Below are 21,138 nucleotides of genomic sequence, written 5' to 3'. Positions count from 1 at the left end.
AAACCAAAACCAAGATGGCGATGAGAGTGACCTCTGGTCGTCCTCACTGCTACACTCCCACCAGCGCCCTGACAGTTTACAAACGCCATGGCAACATCAGGAAGTTACCCTATGTGGTCTAAAAATGGGAGGCGTAAATAATCCACCCCTTGTTTAGGATATAATCAAGAAATAACCATAAAAATGGGCAACCAGCAGCCCTCAGGGCTGCTCTGTGGAGTAGCCTTTTTTTTTTTTTTTTTTTGAGACAGAGTCTCGCTCTGTCACCCAGGCTGCAGTGGTGCTGCTGTCTCGGCTCACTGCAGCCTCCACCTCCTGGGTTCAAGCAATTCTCCTGCTTCAGCCTCCCGAGTAGCTGGATTACAGGCGCACGCCACCACGCCCGGCTAATTTTTGTATTTTTAGTAGCAACAGGGTCTCACCATGTTGGCCAGGCTGGTCTCGAACTCCTGACCTCAAGTGATCTGCCTGCCTCAGCCTCCCAAAGTGCTAGGATTATAGGCTTGAGCCACCATGGCTGGCCAAGTAGCCATTCTTTTATTCCTTTACTTTTCTAATAAACTTGCTTTCACTTTAGTCTATAGACATCCCAAATTCTTTCTTGCTCAAGATCCAAGAACCCTCTTTCGGGGTCTGGATCAGGACTCCTCTCCGGTAACACTATCACTGTCCCCATTTTACGGATAAGGAAACGGAAGCACTGGGAAATTCGGTAACTTGCCCGAATTCACATAACCAGTAACTGGCAGGGTCAGGGTTTGCTCCCAGCCTGTAAAATCCATGCTTTTACCACTAATGAATAAGGTGACCTTATGTATAAGGACTTTTGTTTTGGGGGAGGAAGGGAGAAGGAAGAAGATTTTCATGTGTTTGTAGGGGTGGTTGGGGACAAAATCAGAAATGAGGTTGAAAGGGGGAACAATGGGCACCTGCTCTGCCATTTGAGCCACTTCGTGGCAGGAAGAGTGAGGATGGGAGGCTGCAGAGCTGATGTGTGGAAGATGGAGGCTCTGGGCTCTAGCAGGGCTGTATTGGGCCTGGATGCCACCCAGTGTATAGTGAGGGCCATTCTTTACAGCTCTTCACTCTGCCGCAGGCCACCAAGTTGCTTTCACACCTGACTGGACATCGCTTCCCCAACAGCAGGTTCATGGCAGATGGGGATGCCAGGGCAGCTGGGCAGTGGCCAAGAGGCTGGAGCGAAATACAATGAGAGGCCTTGTGCCGAGCACATGTAAAGTACACTGTGCAGCCAACCCAGAAATAACTAGGGGGACTTCAGAGAATGCATCAGAATTCCTGAATGAGCCGGCAAGGGCTCAGAGCTGTTGAGACTGAAATGTGGATGTTACTGTGATCTCATTTGCACTCATTGCTAGTGAGAGCTAGGACATTTGAGTTTTACCTACCATGGAATTATTATACAGCCTTTATACCAGGCTAGTGCAGACCTCTATTTATTGACATGGAAAGAGTCACAGTCTAGTGACTCTTTACAAACAGGAAGGCAGAAGTCCCCAGCGCTTTTCAGGGACCCAGGCTCTGAGTACAAAGGGAAAATCCAGTCAGCTGGCCTGCTGTATTGGGGTGGTCACTGACAGCGTTTAAGACATGGTATCTGAAACCCACAGTAATAGAAAACAGTCTTTGGGCTGGTCGCAGTGGCTCATGCCTATAATCCCAACACTTTGGTTGGCCAAGGCAGGAGGATCACTTGAGCCCAGGAGTTCAAGACCAGCCCGAGCAACATAGGGAGACCCCCGTCTCTACCAATAAAAAATGAGAAACAGCCAGGTGTGGTGGCACATGCCTGTGGTCCCAGCTGGATGGGAGGCTGAGGTGGGAGGATTGCTGGGGCCCGTGAGATTGAGGCTGTGCAGTGAGCCATGACCTCATCACTGCCCTCCAGCCTGGATGACAGAGCAAGACCTTGTCTCAAAAAAATAAATACATAAAAATAAAACAGTCTTTAGAATATTGAGGTTAATTTCTCTACCCAGAAAGCAATCTTTAATTTTATTAATAAGAACACAAACGAAGGTAGGTAGTATCCCAGACAGCCAACTGCTTACATTTGGAACAGTGGCGGCAGCGATATCACAGGAAGCACATCTGTATGTCAGGCACTGTTAGTGGCCAGTCTCTTCCTCCATCTGGTGAACCTAGGCTCCGTTCAGCTGCTGGGCAAGGGTCTGCTTCAGCAGGGGCAAGCCCCTCCCTAGCCCCCAGGGGCAAATCTTGATTCATCTGTACCAGACATGGTAAGTCTATTCCCTTTGCTGGAAATTGTTTTAGGAAAGGGTCTGTGATGCAATTCTGGCCAAGTTTAGGAAAGTTTTCCTGCTTTTAAAAACAACAGCCTCTCTTCTGGCTTTGGGACACTGAGAAGAAGTGATGCTGGGCCTGCTGGAGCCATCTTGCAGCTGCGAGGCTTCCATTAAGTAGGAGCTGAAGGACTGCGATGGCAGAGTAGAGAGAAGAAAGAACATGAGTCCTCAGTGATGCTGCTGACCCGCAGAAACCGCCAGTCCCGACACCCCCGAACTTCAGACCTCGTTTTGATTCAGAGACACATTTATACATTTCATATATATATATACACACACATATATATGTATACATGTATACATATATATACACATATACATGTATTATATATATTTATATATATTTATATATATTTATATATTTATATTTATATATATATTTTTATATATTTTTTTATATATATATATATATATATTTTTTTTTTGAGACAGAGCTTTGCTCTTGTCGCCCAGGCTGGAATGCAGTGGCATGATCTCGGCTCACTGCAACCTCCACCTCCTGGATTCATGTGATTCTCCTGCCTCAGCCTCCCACGTAGCTGGGATTACAGGTGTGCACCATCCCACCCAGCTAATTTTTGTATTTTTAGTAGAGACAGAGTTTCACCATTCTGGCCAGGCTGGTCTCGAACTCCTGACCTCAGGTAACCCACCCACTTCAGCCTCCCAAAGTGCTGGAATCACAAGCATGAGCCATCACAGCCGGTCGCATTTTCATATTCTTAAATGCAGGATGTGTCTTACAAGCAATGGCATCTCAGTTTGAGTGAATTACAAAATGTGAGATTTTAGGCTGGGTGCGGTGGCTCACGCCTGTAATCCCAGCACTTTGGGAGGCCGAGGAGGGTGGATCACGAGGTTAGGAGATTGAGACCATCCTGGCTAACACAGTGAAACCCCATCTCTACTAAAAATACAAAAAAAAAAAATTAGCCGGGCGTGGTGGCGGGTGCCTGTAGTCCCAGCTACTCAGGAGGCTGAGGTAGGAGAATGGCTTGAACCCGGGAGGCAGAGCTTGCAGTGAGTGGAGATCGTACCACTGCACTCCAGCCTGGGCGACAGAGCGAGACTCCATCTCAAAATAAATAAATAAATAAAAAGTGAGATTTTAAAAAGAAATCTTATTAAGTCATTTTAAGTTGGGTGTTCTGTTTCAGTCAAATCATCCTAAATGATATCTTTTAAAAATTCTTCCCAGAAGAATGGATCATGGCAGAATACAGAAAATGAGCTCATGTGTGCAAGCCTCCTTCTGGAAATCATAACAGCTATGTGTATATGAAGTGTTTACTCTGTGGCAGGTACTCTGGAAGCACCTTTTATTCACTGTCTCATCTGATTCTCATGACAGCCCTGTCATTATCCCCCGCCCCCCCACCTTCCCATTTCACAGCTGAGGAAGTCAAGGTGCAGAAAGGTTAAAGGAACTCATGAGTGAAGGCACTGCGATCTGAACTCAGACAATCCAGCCTAAAAACCCATGGTCTCAGCCACCATGCCGTGTTTCCTAAAAAAATTACGCTATGACAGTGGACCGTTTTTGCTTAACTCCAGAGACTTTAATTCACCCACCTAGAAAACCTGTCATGAAAACATAGAGGATTTTTTCCTGAGAGTTCTTAGGACCATGAAACAGTGTCACAAATCCTGTTCAGAAAGCTGGGATCATGCAGATGACCAGGCAGATGGAAGAAAAGTAAAAATATAAAAATTTAAAAACCTGGGATCACTGCTTTAAGTTTCACCGAGCTTTAACTTTCTGGAGGAGGAGAAATATAACACAGACCCTATGCATTGAGAATAGATGGCGTTGGAGTTGTGGATTATCTGTGCTTGCCAACAGTGTCCAGGAAAAAAAGCGATGCATTTGACTTCCCTGCTCGGCAGAGCCACTGCCTCTAGAGTATTACTCAAAAATTGATTTTTTAAAAATAAAAATAAATGAATTTGAAGACGACATAATGCTCCATGGATCTCTTCTGTTATTTCCTGGGCATGTCTCTCCATGCCCAGAAACCCTTGCCTTCTCACAGCTGTTGCATAACCTTTGCTTGTGGTGGTGTTTGTTCCTGTTGCCTTGAAAGTCCCTTCACTGCATTCTCTTCTCTGCTCTGCAAATTCCAGCTTGTACTTAAATACTTCCTGCGAAGTTTTGACTGAGACGCTGCAACAATTCCCGAGCTGTTTCATCGTGGCACCTTCCTGGTAGCAGGTGGATTAGCACATTGTCTGCAACCCAGGAGGACTTGGAGGAAAGTCCCAGCTCTGCTGATTCTAGCTGAGTAACCTTGGCAAAGGTCACCTCACTTCTCTCTGAGTCTTATTTTCTCATCTGTAAAATGAGGAGGAGGAGGAGGATCATCCAAACATCACGGGACTTCGTTAAATCAGTGCTTCGGGGCACTTAGCACAGCGCCTGGCGCAAGGTAAGCACTTGATAAATGGGAGTTCGTGTTATTTCAACATACTTTGAACACTCATCCCACTGTTTGATGATTATTTGTTTGTATGTCTGGCTTTTCTGCTAGATGGTGAGCAAAACAAGCATCATTCTTCATTCTTGTTTTGTTTCTAACTCTCTAAATCATCTTTATTCTCGTGTAACTTACATACAATACAGTATAACCATTTACAATGTATGGTTCAGTAGTCCAATAAGTGTATAGACCCATGTAACCACAATCCCAGTTAAGATTTAGAACACTGTTGTCACCTCAAAAGCACCTTCTTAGGCGGGTGCGGTGGCTCATGCCTGTAATCCCAGCACTTTGGGAGGCTGAGGCCGGTGGATCACCTGAGGTCAGGAGTTTGAGACCAGTCTGGCCAACGTGGCGAAACCCCGTCTCTGCTAAAAATACAAAAAATTAGCTGGGCGTGGTGGTGGGCATCTGTAATCCCAGCTACTCAGGAGGCTGAGGCAGGAGAATCACTTGAACCTGGGAGGCGAGGTTGCAATGAGCCGAGATCGCACCATTGCACTCCAGCCTAGGTGATGAGAGCAAAACTCCATCTCAAAAAAAAAAAAAGAAACTTCTAGGCCGGCACGGTGGCTCACACCTGTAATCCCACCACTTTGGGAGGCCGAGGCGGGTGGATCACTTGAGGTCAGGAGTTCAAGACCAGCCTGGCCAATATGATGAAACCCCGTCTCTACTAAAAATACAAACATCAGCTGGGCGTGGTAGTGTAAGCTGGTAGTCCCTACTACTTAGGAGGCTGAGGCAGGAGAATTGCTTGAACTCAGGAGGTGGAGGTTGCAGTGAGCCAAGATCATGCCACTGCACTCCAGCCTGGGTGACAAAGTGAGACTCCATCTCAAAAAAAAGAAAAAAAAACAAACAAAAAACCAAAAAAACAAAAACCTTCTTACCCTTGCAGTCAACCCCCACGATATCTAACCCCGGCCCCATTCAACCACTGATGCCTTCTGTCACTATCAGTCGGTTCTGCCTGTTCTAGAATTCCGTGTACATGTCATCATCACACAGTAGGGGCTCTTTTGTGTCTGGCTTCTCTCAATTTACCCATGTCGTCGGCATCAGCAGTTCATTTCCTTTTCATTGCTGAGTATTATTCTATCTTCATATATCTCAGTGTGTTTATCTGTTCCCACGTCGAGGAATATTTGGGTTGTTTCCAGTTTGGAGCTGTTAGTAATAAAGCTGCCATGAACATCTTTGCAGTCTTTTTTGTGGATGTAAGTTTTCATTCCTCTGGGATAACTTTATAAGGAACCACCATGCTGGTTTCCCAAGTGGTTGTAACACTTCACCAGTCCCCAGCCGTGCATGACAGGGTGACATCTTGGACAGTACTTACTATGGTCGGCCTTCAGCTGTAACCACTCTGGTAGGCATGTAGTGGTATGTCATTGGGCTTTTGATTTGCATGTGGAGTATCTTTCTTCTTTCCCAAAGTGCTGGTATTACAGGCGTGAGCCACCGCGCCCAGCCGCATGTTGAACAACTTTCTATGTATTTTAGCTGTATGTATATTTTTTGTTGTAGTGTCTATTAAAATCTTTCCCCACTTTTTTATTGGGCCATCTTATTATCGAATTGTAAAAGTTCTTTATGTATTCCGGATACAAGTCCTTTCTCAGATTTTTGTTTGGCAAATATTTACTCCTAGTCTTTCCAAGAGCAGAGGTTTAATTTTGATAAAGTCCAGTGTATTGATTTTTCTTTTCTGGTTAGTGCTTTTTGTGTCCTGTTGAAAGGACCTTTCTTTCTCCATTGGATTGCCTTTGCTGCATCTGGTTTTGGATTCCATTGATCTGTGTGTATATCCTGATGACTCTCACACTGTCTTGCCCTCTGATTCTGTCTCCTCCTCACCTTAGCAAAGCCACTGTGGTCTGCTTGGGTTTCCCCTCCCCAAGGCACAGTCAGGGAACTGTCTCCAGGCAGAAGCTGAGGCAGTCATGGGGTCACTGTCCTGTGTGCTGCCTGTTGTCAAGTGTCTGCTGCTTATATCTTGCCCAGTTTTCTGGTTGTTTGTGGCAGAAGGTCTTAATCCGTTTCTGGATCCACAGTGCCTGGCACACAGCACTCCAGACACAGTTCATTACAGTCGCTTTCGATTGGGAAAGTCGGTGGGGCCCCCAGAGAGCTTCTGGTCCATCCCCTTCATTTTACTAAACTGTTCTTTTCCTGAGGAGATCATTAGTCCTCTGCGTCCTCACTCCAGCCCACCTGGGCTTGACAAATGTTTATCAAATGAGGAAACCGAGGTCCAGAGAACAAAAGGTCACAGGGACAGGCAGGGTTGGGCTGGCAGAACTAGGCCACCTAGGCTGGGGCCTTCCTATAGGACCAACCAGCAGGGCAGGGTCTGTCTCTCCTCGAGTGTCACTCCTGACACCTGATACAGGGTTTGTACATTGCAGGTTCCCAGGACACGCTTGTTAAATAAATGACCAAATGAACACATTAATTTATTTTAATGCTTAGTTCAAATGGCTTCTGCCTCTGCATATGATACTGTGTGTATTTGTGTATGTGTATGTCTCTCTGTGTGTATGTATGTTTATGTGTATCTGTGTGTGACTGTGTGTATGTGTATGCTATGTGTGTCTATAAGTGTATATGTCTGTATGTGTGTAAATGTGTATGTGCCGGTGTATATGTGTGTATGTGTGAATGTGTGTGTGTCTGTGTATGCATGTGTATCTGTGATTATGTGTGTGTGTTTCTGTGTGTCTGTTTTGTGTGTGTACGTGTATGTCTGTGTGTATGTGTATGTGTGTGAATGTTCGTATATGTGTATGTCTGTATGCATGTGTATGTGTGAATGTGTGTGTGAATGTGTATGTATATGTTTATGTGTATGTCTGTGTATATGTGAATGTGTGTGTGTTATGTGTGTCTATGTGTATGTCTGTGTGTATATGTGTGTGAATGTTTGTATATGTGTATGTGTGTGTGAATGTGTTATGTGTGTCTGTGTGTATGTGTATGTGTGAATATGTATATGTGTATGTCTGTGTGTGTGTGTGAATGTGTGTTGTGTGTGTGTGAATGTGTGTCTCTGTGAATGTGTGTGTGTATGTCTGTGTGTGTATTATATGTTTGTATAGGTATATGTCTGTGTGTTTGTGTATGCGTGTGTGTGAATGTATGTGTCTGTGTGTGTGTGTCTGTGTGTGTGAATGTGGGTGTCTCTGTGTGTGAATATGTGTGTATGTGTGAATGTGTGTGTGTTCACATAGGGACAGGATTGGCCTCTCCTCCCCAGGTGCACAGGCTGAGTCTGTTAGTAAATTTTTAAAATTTTTCTCAGTCCCCCACTACAGTCATCATCCCCACTAGGGGGCACATGTGTCACACAGAGAGGGTCTGTGCTCCTTAGGCACAAGGACTGGCTTCCCGCTGTCAGCGGATCCCCCTGAAAGCCACCTCCTTGGTCTCCATGCCCTGCACCCTCCCCCTGCAAAAACAAATCAAAACAACCTTCCTCACCAGGCTCCGCATCTCCAGCTGGGCTGCTGGCTGCCATCCTGTCCTCTCCCCAGGGCCCTGCCCCTGGCTGAAGGAGGCAACAGAGTGGCAGTTGCAGTGACTGTGGGTGATGACCTCGCTGTCGGTCATCCCTGCCAGAGGCCACCACATCCTTCCTGAGGAAAACTGAGGGGTCCTAAAGGGGCAGCTCTCCTCTCCCCCTCACCTGGCAGGCAAGAACCAGCCTCTCAGGGCCTAGAGTCTGGTCTGCCCTTGAATGTGAGTTCCTGAAGACAGAACGGTGGCAATGACCCTGGCCAACGCCAGCCCACTTGCAAAGGCAGGCTGGGCGGGACCACAGCTCCATTCCTTGTGCCTTGTAGACAGGTCACAATCAAAATTTCCTCACAGCCCCCAACTCGAGACTTGGGCCCCCTCTATCCCAAGCTTTGGTGTCAGATTTCCCAGGCTCAGGTCCTGGCTTCACTGCCAGCTATGAGTGACCTTGAGCAAGTTCTGTGAACCTCACTTTCCTTATTGGATAAATGATAACAGTTCCTGCCGCATAAATGAAACAGTGCGTAAAATACAGCAGCTGGCACAGTGCCTAGCACATAGTAAGCGCCCAATGCATGTTAGTGGTTATTAATCATACGATTAGTATCATCATTATGTTAACATAAGCTTCCGTGCGAACCAAACTGTTCTTCTGAGGTTCACAAAGAAGCATTATCTTCCTCTAGCTCTAGGTCTTGGGCTTCTTCCTAACAGTGAGGCCCCCCACCGAGAGGCTACGGGAGCCTGAGGAACCAGCAGGGTTTGCTCTCTCGCCATTGTGCCTGTCTCAGAGTGGGCACCGTGCCCTACCCATCTAGTCTTGGCCCACCACCTGTACTGTTTGCCCTTGCCCAGGACTGCGCGCACACACACACACACACACAACCACACACACACAACCGCACACTTGGAATGGGTGGGTACTCCCCAAGGTGACATCTACACCCCAGGGTGACAGTGGACAGCCACAGCTGCAGTGGCTACTTCCCTGGCTCCCACCACACCCCACCACCTCATTAGTTCCCTGGTCATGCTCCAGTCTCCAGGAGAGACTGGCAGCCGCTCTGAGCCTCAGTCGTAGGAGCAGCACCTCCCTGCTCCTGGTTGCTGCCCTCAGCCGCCCTGCAGCTCCAAGCAGCCTTTCCCCGTCACTCAGGCTCCCCCAGCAGAGAGATTAGCATTCACACGGAGGAAGGTACCACAGCAGGGCAGCGCCTCCCGTCTTGTCAAGGAGCTGAGGTTCATTCCGGAAGCAGAGCCAGCTGGGAGTGGCGCTGTCCAAGTCGAGGTCACCACTGGAGGTTGGGACATGGTTCTGGGCACAGAGAGGCAGTGGTGGTCTTCTCCAGTACAGGCTTACAGGGGGCTTCCCCACCCCAGCAATGCCACCCTCTGCCATCCTCTGATCTGTTGCAGAACTACCGGTCGCCCAGCTCTGTGTATGTGGAGAGACGGCAGGAAGGACCAGAGAGCGAGGATGTGAGGAACTCTAGCCGTCCTGAATCTACCACTGTTCAGTAATTTACAGTTCAAACCGGATTGTGCCAGCTCACATATATGGGACACTTACCCAACATGCTAAGCATCTTCCACACGTTATCTAATCAACCCTTACAACTCTAAGAGACATATACCAGTAGGATCTCCATCCTACAGCTAAAGAAACTGAGGCACAGAGGTGTTCAGAAACTTACCCAGGCCACAGAGGTAGGATGTGCTGGTGGAACAAGGTTCAAACCCAGGAGCTCTGACTCTGGACACCTTGCTCTTGGACTCTTGTTATTTCACAGTAGCCAGCACCCTGGACCAGAAGGGACCCCACCCTTTGGCTCAGCTCTCCCTCTCTAGCTGCCCTTTATCTGCCCTCTCCCAAGCCCCTGAGCACTCCTGCTCCCATTCCCAAGCAGCGGCTCTTTGCAAGGAAAGGGAGGAAAAAGGACTCAGCCTCAGTGGGGACAGTGTCATAGTCAGGATTTAATTCCCCCATGTAAAGGTCCACCCTTGCCCTGAGCTTCACACTAAGCCCTGTGATGGGAGCCAGTGGGCCAAGGAAGGGGCACCCGGGTCCCAGGAGCCTTCTGTGGGGAGCTCTAGGCTGAGAGAGGTAACTTTCTGCAGCAGGAGCTGCAAATGTGCAGATTGCGCAGAGAGCCCAGGGGTGGGAGAGGCCCCGGGAATAAGAGGCGAGCGTGGGCTGGGTGTGCGGGGAAGGTGTAAACACAATCTGCTCCCACCAAAGCCAGCCTGCTCCCTGGGGGAGACAGCCCCCCCACCCAGCCCACATGGCACCCCAGCTGCCCAGGCAACCTCCAAGCCCAGGCAGCCACAGCCCCGCTGGCCGCCAGCAGCCCCTTCCTCTCTTTTTCCCGCCCTTCCTCTGGATGGATCCCTGGAGCAGCCACCACCTCCTGCGCAGGTTCTCGGAACAGTGGCGTGGAGGGGCGCTGCCCTGGGGAAGTGCGTCTGGGCCGTGAGCCAGCTCCATGACCTTGGCCTGACAATTCCTCAGACCAGTGGAAGATGAGCAACTTGGAAATGGCAGCAAGGATGAGGTGACAGGAACATGGCAAATAGATTAGAGAATAAATGCAGATAGGATCGGGGAGCACGGACTGGGTCCCGGGAACAGTGCCCTCTGGCCCTCAGCCTGACAGGCCTGTCACCAGGAAGGCCGATGCCTCCAAAGAGAGAGACAGGCTGACAGGAGCTGAGACAGGCGATCACGGGCTCACGACCTGGGTCAGGCTGGCGCTCTGGCTTTGCCTCTGCAGGCTCCTTCCCTAGTGTGACTTTCCCCCTGCCTCCTGCCTGCCCTACTTTGAGAGGCTCCCACAGAACTGCCTTCGCACACACCCCAGCCAGGCTCCCCGAGGTACCAGCAGGCCCTCCCCAGTGGGATGCACCTCCTCCCCAACCCTGAGCGCCTCCCCAGCGGTTCCCTCTCCTCTGCGGCATCCCTCACCCTTTCCCTTCCTTCCCTTCAGAGGCGGAGTGGCGGCTGAAGTGCTGCTGTCTCGAGAACTCCATCTCCTACTGCCTGGAAGTCAAGGGCACGGGCCAGCCAGGCAGAGACATCGCCGCTGGGCTGGGAGGGGGGCTGGCTGGGGAGGAGAGACGCGTGTGCACAGAGGCACGGGGGGCTTTTGAAGACTAATAGCTGTGAGACATCAGGAGCAGCTGCCTGCAGGGTCTGCTCCTGGATCTGGGAGCAGAAGCGGAAATCTGCTTTTATCTCTGCTCAGGATCATGCAGGATTGAAAAGAGAGAGATGGCAGAGCAGCTGGGGGCAAAGGAGGCAGCCGCTGGGACTGAGCATCAGCAAATTGATAAAAACAAGTGTCAGGCTTTTTCCTTCCCACACGCTACTGCCCGTTTGGAACACCCGCACTTGCACACATACAGAAAACACATTCGGAGGACAAGCTGTCCGTTGCTCCCATCCAGCTGCAGGCAGACATGTCACAGATCCAACTGGCATTTCTTATTGATAATTTCAGCAGAGCAGCCAGTGACAGGATGAGCTCTGGGAACTGGGGAAAGGCAAATGACACAAAAGCGAGTGCCACTGTGGCAAACTGACACCAGCACCTCGGACCACAAGTGGCGGCTTAAAAGAATAGCTCCTGGGCTGACAGGCAGTTGGCCAGGCCAGCAAACCACCCCCAACCCCTGCAAACTGTGTTAGGTTCCAGGGGGAGGCCGCCTGCCATGGTGGGTAGGAGCGTGGGCTCTGCAGCTCCAGTGTGAGCCTGGGAGCCTCCACTTCCTAGCTAGGTGATGTTGGGCAAATTATTTAACCTGTCTCTGTGTTTCCCCATTTAGAAATTGTGGATAATAACATTACCAGGCTCTGTGGGTGACTGAAGATTAAATTACAGAATGAATGGAAGCCCTTGCTTAGTAAATGTGAGCTATCAGCCGTCCCTTGCTTCTGGGGTCTCCTCACTCCTTACTTATTCCTGCCTCTTGCCTGGGCTGCTGGCTGCCCCAGAATTAGCCTGGTGGACCCAGCAAGTCCCTCATCCTAGGCTTTCTCAGGCTCAGCAGTCCCTCAGAGGAGCCTCAGGAACTCAGAGGGAAGGAAGCCCGTCCGAGAGCAGCGAGCACGTCTGCTCTTTCTGCCAGGCCCAGCCAGGTCCTGCTCAGGAGCCCACACCCAGGGCCTGGGGGAAGGGGAGACTGGCAGGTCCCGGGCTGAGAGGGAGGCGTCTACCTTCTCTAGTGCTGCTTCCCCCCGTTCTCCCTCTTGCCGCTGCTCCAGCTCCCACAGCGTCCTCCTGGGCTAGGGGACGAACCAGGACCTGAGCTGAAACAGAAAACCAGAACAGATCAGCACTTCTCCCACACCTGGGGATGGGACTCGCATTTCAGAGTGGATGTTCCCGAGCACCACCTCTCCCTTGGGCGTCCTCCGACACTGCCCTCATGCCCCAGCACGACCACCTTGCCATCCCCAAGCCTAGAAAATGTGATCAAACCACACCTGGTTCTCTTCAAACTCATCCTTGCCCCATGGCCCGGACCACAACAGGCTCAAGGTAGCAGCCAAAGGCATGAGTCCATCCGCCTACTTTGAACCTCCATCAGTGACCACAAGAGCTGAACACTGCCTGCTATCCTCCCACATGGCCGGGACTTGCCTATTGCTTCCTGCCTGTCCCAAGCCTTGCCCTCTGCCCTCCCCGGCTCCCAGCCCTGCCCTACCTGCCTGAGCCAGCTGATCCCAGTCTCTGGGCCTGAGCCCCACCTGCAGAGGTGAGGGCTTACTTCAGAGGTTCTTTCTCCCTAAACAGAGGAAAGCACTGGGGTCAGGATTGAAGGGCACAACCTTCCCATGTTTCTGACTCTCCTCTTCCTCCTCCTCCCATCCCTATCAATTCACCCCAATATTGAGGGGCAGGACCACCTAAGGAATCAGTTGGCATTTAGGACAGTGTGACTGGAGAGTAGAAATGTCACCCCCACTGCCAGCCTTCCACGGCAGCCACCATCGGCAGGTGGTTCCTCGATGTCAGACCAATTTTTCCAGTTAACTGGGTCCCAAGGAGTTAATAGGCAACTGCTTCCTTCTGGCTAAGTCACGCCAGGCCAGGCCTGGCCAGATGGTCCTCAGATTTGGCCTTTTCTCTCCTGCCAGGAGGTCCAGGCCCATTTCATGTAGAAGAGACCCTGCCTGGAATCGGGCCTGAGCATCCCGCATTAGCCACAAATGAGATAGATGATCCGGAGCAAGCCACCTAAATCTCCCTGTCCCTCAGTTTCCACAACCATTAACCAAAGATTAAAAACACATGTCCTGCCAATCCTCTGGGGTTACTGAGCCTCCCGAGTGACTTAATAGATAGGAAACCTCTGGAGAAAACTAAAGCACAGGTCCCGAGCATGAAACAAGACAGCTGCTAGCATTTATGGAGCAATCACTCTGCACCCTCACCAAAACCTCACAACCACTGTTATTAATCCTAGTTTACATATAAATAAACTGATTGCATAAATTTCCCCCATAGTCTTTCCATTAGTAAGAGGGAAGCCAGAATTTAAATTCTCCCTGCCCAACTCCAGACTTGGGCTCAATAGCGTGGACCACCCAGCATTTGAGGGCCTCCTATCGGGGGAGGCCCAGGGGTGGTCATTGTAGCTGATTTAACTAGTGATATCAATTAGGCACTATTATGATGCCAGCTGGCCTATCGAGTTGAGGTGTCGCAGAAATGCCTCCGCTTCCTGTACAGGCCCAGGGCTTCCCATTGGGCCTTCTGATCATCAGAATCTCAGGACTCAGAATCCCAGGACTCAGACGACAGGAGACAGAAAGACGGAAGTTCTCTCGGTTGCCAGTTTCCGCATATCTAAGGGACACATTGCTGGCAGGTCCCCACTCAGAAAGAGACATGGATGGTCACAGTACCTGCCACCTGAGTCTTCCCTGTGTGGAGACACCCTCCTGCCAGTGCGCCCTGACCCAAAGATGTCATCGGATCTTTTTTACTCTTTGTTTCACTGGGAGCAAGAAAGTCACTCTTCAGACAGGTCTCCCATGCTAGGTGAGTCCATAGGCACAGAAGGAACCCCTCATGCATGGGAACTTCATAAAGATTTGCTGATTTTTTCCAGTGTTTGGTTGGGATAGGCGCCCCTATCATCGAACGACACTGGTCACCCAGGGAAGGAAAAGTCTGGAAGTTCCCCCAACTTCACCCCCTAAAGACCACATGGCTCCAGCCTAGGGAAGAGTTAACTTTCTGGCCACTGGAGACAGCGTCCTGCCCGCAGGGTCTGCCCAGCCAATGGCACTCTATGCTGATGATGTCATGCTCCTCCCGCGCCTTCTATTGGGGACTGGACAGCGAATCCTGCTGGAGGCTCAGGCAGCCGAGCTGAGGCAGGGCGGGGGCAGAGGAGGAGGAGGGGGAAGGGCAAGGAAAGGCGAGCAAAGCCACACAGAGCTACTCCTGCCTCATCCCTCCTTCCACTCCCCTGTGCCTTCCAACAGAAGGTGCCCCGGGGGACCGCCCGGTGCTGGAGATGAGAGGCACAGCGGCTTTGGTCCAGAGGAGCGAGCTGAGGGTTCCCATTCCCAACCGCAGATAACAGACATCCAGCCTGCCCAGCAGGCAGACAGGGAGCAGGGTGCTTAGGGCAAGGGCCAGGATACGGTGCACGCACAGGCGCGCACACAGGCACACACGTGCACCCCCAGGCATGCACAGCCACAGCTTCCTTGGCAGCACCCTCCCTCCCCCAGCCCAGACTCCTGCCTTACCTGCCTGAGGACTGAGGGTCCGCATCCACGCTGCTGCCCCTAGCTGCCCCATCCACGTCGCTGGGCTCTCTGTGGGAGGCAAGAGTAGGCAGAAAGAGCTATGGCTGTGCCCAGCCCCTCACTGTCCCTCCACAGTTCCAGGCCGCATTGGGCTGTGGGAGTAGAGGCTGCAACTAGAGCCTTTGAAGCTCTAAGTCCCCCTGCTCTGAGACTGTGCTCTCTCAAGGGTTCCTCAAAATGCCCTCCCAGCCCCACTGAAGGTTCACGCAGCCCCTGCCCACCTTCAGCTTGGTGGCAGCCCAGCCCCATGGTTCCCCCCCCCCACCAACCGCCAGCCATAGCCCGGTCAGTTTCTCACGGTTGGACTCGGTTGGCAAATCGGCGGCGCCAGAGCATGGCCAGGGTGCTGAGCAGGAAAAGGGTGGTGCACATGGCGCAGCTGCCCCATCCCCTCCCAGACCAAGTCTGCAGAAGGCCACAGGCGAGGGGCCAAAATGGCCCCAGCCAGCTCTCAGGAGCCACTGCCGTCTGTCCTGCGGTTCCTGCTGGGGATGGATTAGGAGGCTCAAGCTGATTAGTGGGTCAGCGGCCCCGACCTTGTGAGGACTGATTAAGCTCACTGGACCCAGGTTCTCCCCTCCAGCGGTAGGGTCAAGGCATGCACTGTGGCATTGAGCACGTATTCGGAGTCTCGATCTGATGAGACTGGGCCTTGCTTGCAAGGAGCTGCCACTCTAAACAAATGTGCTGTCAAGTACAATGACTGCAGTAGAGTGACCCAGGAGTTATTCAAGGCGCCTACAGGGCACTTTCAGAGTTGCAGGCATCAGGGCAACGTTTAAAGAGGAGCAAGGGCATCTGAATTTGCAGTGCACAAGGCAGGATGAGCCCTCAGACAGAAGACGCTGCCGAAGCTACTGACATGAAAGCATGGAGCATCTGCCAGTAACTGCAAGGTGAATGGAGGTGAAGCAATGATGTCACCGTGGAAGCATCAGGAGAGGAGGAAGAAAGGGGAGGAATATTGGATAATGAAGCCAGAGAGACGGGAGACTCAACAGTGAAGGGCTGGCAGTTTTACCCTCTGGACAATCCTCTCCAAACTTTTCTGATTACACGCCCTCTTCAGTAAAAGGCAGAATTCAAGTGTGCACTCACAAAATAGACAGGTGCAGCCACTTACAAATTATATGCTAGACTACTGTACAGATTCATTCCTACACCATACGACTACATTACATTTGCAAAGGATGAGATGAAAAGAAATAGTTACACGATTTCTCCTATTTTCTTTCCACATCCCAAGGGGACCTGTTGGGCAGCCACTTGGTCACACCAACTTTGAGAAACTGTTCAGTGTGTGTGTGGAGCATGGAGCCAGCCATGGCCACGCTGAGACATGGGTCTGTGAGTGGTGTGAGAACCTGAACCCACCCACTCCCCTCCAGCCCCTCCAAGACCCCCAGGAGGCATTAGATTTTCATTCCCTCAACAAGGGGGAGACAGTGTCAGAGGCACTGCCTCAGGGTCCCCCAGGCACCTGAACCCTGAGCTCCCAGGAGGGGCCCAGGCTGCAGCTGAGGCTGGCCAGGGTGAGTTCTCCTCGCCTCCCCCGGACCTTAAAGTCGGATTTTAAGAATAAATACATGAACCATAGCGAAAGCGCAGAGCCAACCCTTAGCAATGCTTGGGCAATGGGACATCAAGTCTTGAGCGAGGACAGGGGTCGCCGGGAGCCTGAGTGACATCTCTTCCCGACACTGCCAGGCCCTGTCTGGCCTCAGGCTGTCCCCAGGACTGAGCAGCCGCTGCAGGGCAGGCACTATGGGATTCTCCCCCCACCTCTGGCCCAATCTCACACCGCCCTGGATAGGGCCCACCAGGAGGAAGGATTTGCCTCCCCCAGGCCCGGAATCGGGCCCTTGGTGGCGGCTGAGATGTCCCCAGCAGCCTGCGCCTTCCTCAAGACTTTTTGTCTGCCAGGTCCTGTCTGCCCTATCCGGTGCCTCTCTGGACTTCCTCCGCCACCAGCTGGGCCAGAATTCAGGGCAGCGCCTGGTTCTTGCCTGTGCGTGTCATTCATAAGCCACGGGGGACTTCTGGCCGCCGCCGCCGCGTTCGTGCACCGAGGGCATGGAGGTGCTGGGCGGAAGGAAAGGGGGCGCAGGCCTCTGGCGCCCGAGGTCGGAGGTGCGCTCAAGTTCCGACAGCCGGGGCGGTGGGCGGGCAGGGGGACGACCCCCGTGCTAACCCCCCAGAGCCTGGGCGTCCAGAGCCGTGGGAATGGCGCCGCGGCCCCCAGCGGCTGGCTCGGGGGCGCGGGGAGAGGCCCGGGCGAGGGGAGCCCAGCTAGGTCCACGGCGGCCGCCGGAGGGGCTCCTGTTCGCCCCCACGGGCGGGCTGGCGGTCGGCCTCGCCGCGAAAGCTCGGGAGTGTTGGACTTTGAGTCAGTTCCCCGCCGCGGGAAGGGTCCGCACGCGCACACTCGCGACGCCGCAAGCACTGGGACCCGGAACCCAGCGCTCCCGGCCCGCGCCCGCCCCAGCGCACTCCTGTGCGGCCCGCGCCGCCCAGCGCCGCGTGACCGCCCATTCCTCCCGGGACCCCCAGCGCCCCGGCCACACCTACCCGAGCCCCGCCCCGCGGTGCAACTCCGCCGTGGCCTGCGGGTGGGCGGGCGGCAGTCGCGTCGCCCGCACCCCGCGCAGCCTTCACCTTGCCGGCATTGGCTCTTACCCACACGGGGCTGGGGGTTTGGAGCGGATTTGTTTTTTTAAACATTTTCCAGCAGACCACATCCCCGCCCCCCCGCTGGCTGTCCCCCGCCCCCCGCACATATACCCTGCACACACGCACGCACACACACACACACACCCGGCGCGCACAGACACACGCTCCCTCCCTCCGCGCTCTACCCCTCGCCCGCCCGCCGCGCACGCAGCCGGCCCCGGCTCCCGGCGCCCCGCGCCCCGCGCCCCGCCACCGCCGCCGCCGAGCAAAGCCGGGCTGGGCTTGGAGCTGCTCATGGAGCAAGTGCCAGGCGAGATGGAGATCGAGCGCAGGGAGCGGAGCGAGGAGCTGTCCGAGGCGGAGAGGAAGGCGGTGCAGGCTATGTGGGCCCGGCTCTATGCCAACTGCGAGGACGTGGGGGTGGCCATCCTGGTGAGGTAGGTGTCGCCCGGCCCGGCCGGGCCCTGGGCAGGGAGGGCGGCAGCGGCTCCGGGCAGAGGAGGGCTGGGCCCGGGTCCGAGCTCCAGCGCCACCTCCCCAGCCGCGAATGGGGCCGGTCCGAGGTCGGCGGGGCAGGCGGCGTGGGGCGCCTTGGGGTGAACGAAGCCTGGGTTGAGCCTTCCCTGGCTCCGGCGCGGTGCTCACCAGGATCTAGGAACCAGATGCAGGAGAGCACCTCGGTCCCCCTCCTCTGCCCGGCCTCAGAACTCCTTGCTCAGCCAGCCACCCCAGACACCCAGCCAAACTGTCAGACACACACATTTTTCTGGCCTTTCAAAGGTAGTAGCAGGGGCTCCCCATTTTAGAGATGGGAAAACCGAGGCTCAGCCAAGAAGGGGGACAAAGAGGAGCAGAACCCTGTCTCCAGCTCAGCAGCTTGCGGGATTCAAAGCCTCTTGGAAGAACAGAGCGCAAAGAGCAGAGGTTGAGAAAGAGGAGAGCGCGGGGGGCCAGTGTTCCCAGCTGCCCCCTTCCCACTGGAGGGCACGGGCCAGCAGGAGCGCCCAGGGCAGGCACAGGTGAGTGGAGAAGCAAACAGTCCCCTAGGATACAATCCCTGCTGAGTTTGGAGGGTGAGGGGAAGAAGAGAGAAGCTTCAGGAGACAGGGCCTAACCCTAAAACCTCCCACCTAGGGAGGAAATGCAGTGGCTTGGGCTTAGGGGTCATTCAGGCACTACATGCCCCCAAGAGACCCACAAACACAGAGCGCCCCGTTCTTCACACACCTAGGCTTAGAGCACACACACAATCCTTATAGAGGTGATGTGTCCAAGCCTCGAAAGCTAGTCACTGACTCTAGCTACAAATCCATGCTCTCTTTCCACACGTGCTGGTCCCTGGGGGTGCAGGCAGAGGAGCCCCAGACCATGCTCACCCTCAAGCCCCTCTTCTTGGCAGAGGAAAGCGGTCAAATCTAGGACAGAGCAGGGCAGCCTTGTCATGTGCAGACGGGGTGAAGCCTCGCTCTGGAAGGGCAGCTTTAGTGCATCCCTGACTACCAGGCCTGCTCCATCTCCAGCTTCTTCTCCCTGTGGCCTCTCCCAAGCCTGGGACCTACCCAGCTCCACCATGATATGCCCTGATTCCAACTCAGAGGCAGATTTTGGAGGAAAAAGAGCAGGAAGCACTTCTAAGGAGTTAGAGGAGCGCTCCTGAGGAGGGGGCAGCTATCTCAGCAGCCCCCAAGCCCAGAAACACAGTCGGGAGTGGCAGGAAGCTAAGAGGGACATTGGGATACTAGGGCCTCAGACGCTCGGAACCACCAATCCCCACAGGTGCTGGCACCCACACAAGCACATTGTGGGTAGCAGAGCCGCAGACGTGCCAGACTGCATCCTCGGAGGGTGCCGTCAGCCGTGTGTCAGCACCTGCAGCCCACCGGCCTTGCATGCGTCTGGCACACTCATGGGTCACCATGAAGAAGCGAGGCAGGGTCCTCAGGACCTTGGAGGTTTTGTGTCCCAACCCCTGCCAGGTACCTGTGCGGATACGTGGAGGAAGTGCTCACCGTCCACATCACGGGACACCATTGAACCTCCCCAGGAAGGGGACCAGGGTAGGGCAGATGCCAAGGGAGAAACGAAACACCGAGGCCAGGGCCGTGTCTGGGCAGTCCGAGTTTTCAGCAAGGATTTCTTTCTCTCTCTACACCCCTCTTCCAGTTACCCACTCCTGTCTCTTAGAGGGGCCTGGGCCTGGGCTGGGGGAGGACATTACCAATGCACTCAGTGCCCAGAGTAACCCCTCACCACTCCGACTCCACTTCTTTGTGGACTAGAGCCCAGCCCCAGGACAGCCTGGCCCAGCTTTGTCTCAGCCACTCCCTGCCAGCCCAAGCCCCACAGGGCCTTGCTTTCCTTTTTCTCTCCTCCTGTCTCTGTCCAGGGCCTGGTCAGTGGGGGAAGGGGAGGAAAGGGGGATAAGGGCTCCTGAAGGTCCCTTCTCAGATCCTGGGCCCGTCAGTCTTGACACAGCGCCCTGTCTTCCCACACACAACATACACATCCTCAAGGTCAAGACCCCAGCTGCAGCCCTCTGGCCAGCACTCTCACCTCTGCCCTCCCCACTGCGCCAGGCCAGCACCCTCAGCCCTTATGAGCCTGCAGGGCAGGAAGGAGGCAGCTGCACTTCCACACCCCCAACCTGGAGAAGTTGCCACATTGGTGGGGGTGGAGGAGGCGTTGCTTTCGAGCCTGAGGCAGACCCCACACTTCCATTCCCTGCCAGGGAGGAGACCAAGAGGGAACACCCACCCTCCCTCCTGGTTGTAACTCTGACACCTTCCTCCTCACACTCAGACAGGCCTATTTCAGGCTCTCTTGGAAGCCCAGATGCCTCTGGGAGCTGAGAAACTCCCCAGGGCTGGCTGTGGAGGCTCCTCCCTGGCAGCACAGGCTGAGACCGGGAGGGTCTCAGGTGGAAACACCGCAGAGCCAGGAGGAAGGAGCCAGGCACATGGGCCCCAGGGGCCACAGAACCGTGGAGGGTCTGGGTGGGGACTCCCTGAGACTGTCATTCCTCAGGGCCACAACCCGGTGGTGGGTGTTGAGGCCGGAGACACCTGGTTACCAGGCCACGATCCCCTGGCACAGCTGTCTCTCCAGGCAGTGTAGGGAAACTGTCAAAGCGGGCCTGCCTGGGCCCCTTCCTGGCGCTGCCATCTACTTTGTTGGGCAATCTTGGACATCAATTCCTAATTCATAGGATGGGGATTAAAACAGTGCCTACCTCAGGAGAGAATTGCAAGGATTCGTGAGATCATACAGTAAGTGCTCAATAAATGTTCCCTGTTGTTTCCTCATCAGTAAAATAGAGGTAATA

At 53.6% G+C, this 21,138-nt stretch overlaps 2 protein-coding genes across 10 annotated transcripts in view; one reads left to right on the top strand and one right to left on the bottom strand.

The window, feature by feature from the left end:
- CYGB (cytoglobin) overlaps window positions 1-21,138 on the top strand; it is a 30,570-nt gene that overhangs the window by 2,074 nt on the left and 7,358 nt on the right. The window contains exon 2 of one of the 3 annotated variants that reach the window (XM_063599422.1): window positions 4,452-4,753. Coding sequence is in view for 2 of the 3 variants with exons in the window: in XM_034942949.4 (XP_034798840.1) it covers window positions 18,111-18,253 (143 nt within the window). In the remaining variant the exon portion in view is untranslated. Of the gene's footprint in view, window positions 1-4,451; window positions 4,754-17,413; window positions 18,254-21,138 lie in introns of those variants that run through there. The other 2 variants (XM_034942949.4, XM_034942948.3) reach the window with 2 other exon arrangements.
- Window positions 1,625-18,555, bottom strand: PRCD (photoreceptor disc component). 7 transcript variants are annotated; one of them, XM_063599424.1, is made up of 8 exons: window positions 15,445-15,969; window positions 15,087-15,155; window positions 13,028-13,108; window positions 12,537-12,629; window positions 11,724-11,853; window positions 10,018-10,124; window positions 8,288-9,638; window positions 1,625-2,456 (listed from the first exon to the last, which is right to left on the bottom strand). In XM_063599424.1, exons 1-3 carry the CDS (start codon window positions 15,516-15,518, stop codon window positions 13,087-13,089), a joined length of 165 nt encoding a protein of 54 aa, XP_063455494.1. In that variant the 5' UTR covers window positions 15,519-15,969; the 3' UTR covers window positions 1,625-2,456; window positions 8,288-9,638; window positions 10,018-10,124; window positions 11,724-11,853; window positions 12,537-12,629; window positions 13,028-13,086. The 7 variants fall into 7 exon arrangements, 3 of the variants coding, with proteins under 3 accessions (XP_063455494.1, XP_034798841.1, XP_063455493.1); XM_034942950.3 differs by having other exon boundaries at window positions 1,639-2,456; window positions 9,523-9,638; XR_010110717.1 differs by lacking the exons at window positions 8,288-9,638; window positions 15,445-15,969 and adding exons at window positions 11,286-11,525; window positions 17,715-17,847 and having other exon boundaries at window positions 1,646-2,456.

This window comes from Pan paniscus, chromosome 19 (genome assembly GCF_029289425.2).
Source record: "Pan paniscus chromosome 19, NHGRI_mPanPan1-v2.0_pri, whole genome shotgun sequence".
Taxonomy (NCBI): Eukaryota; Metazoa; Chordata; class Mammalia; order Primates; family Hominidae; genus Pan; species Pan paniscus.
Note: the sequence above shows the minus strand (reverse complement) of the source record. Positions and strands in the feature narration are given on the sequence as shown.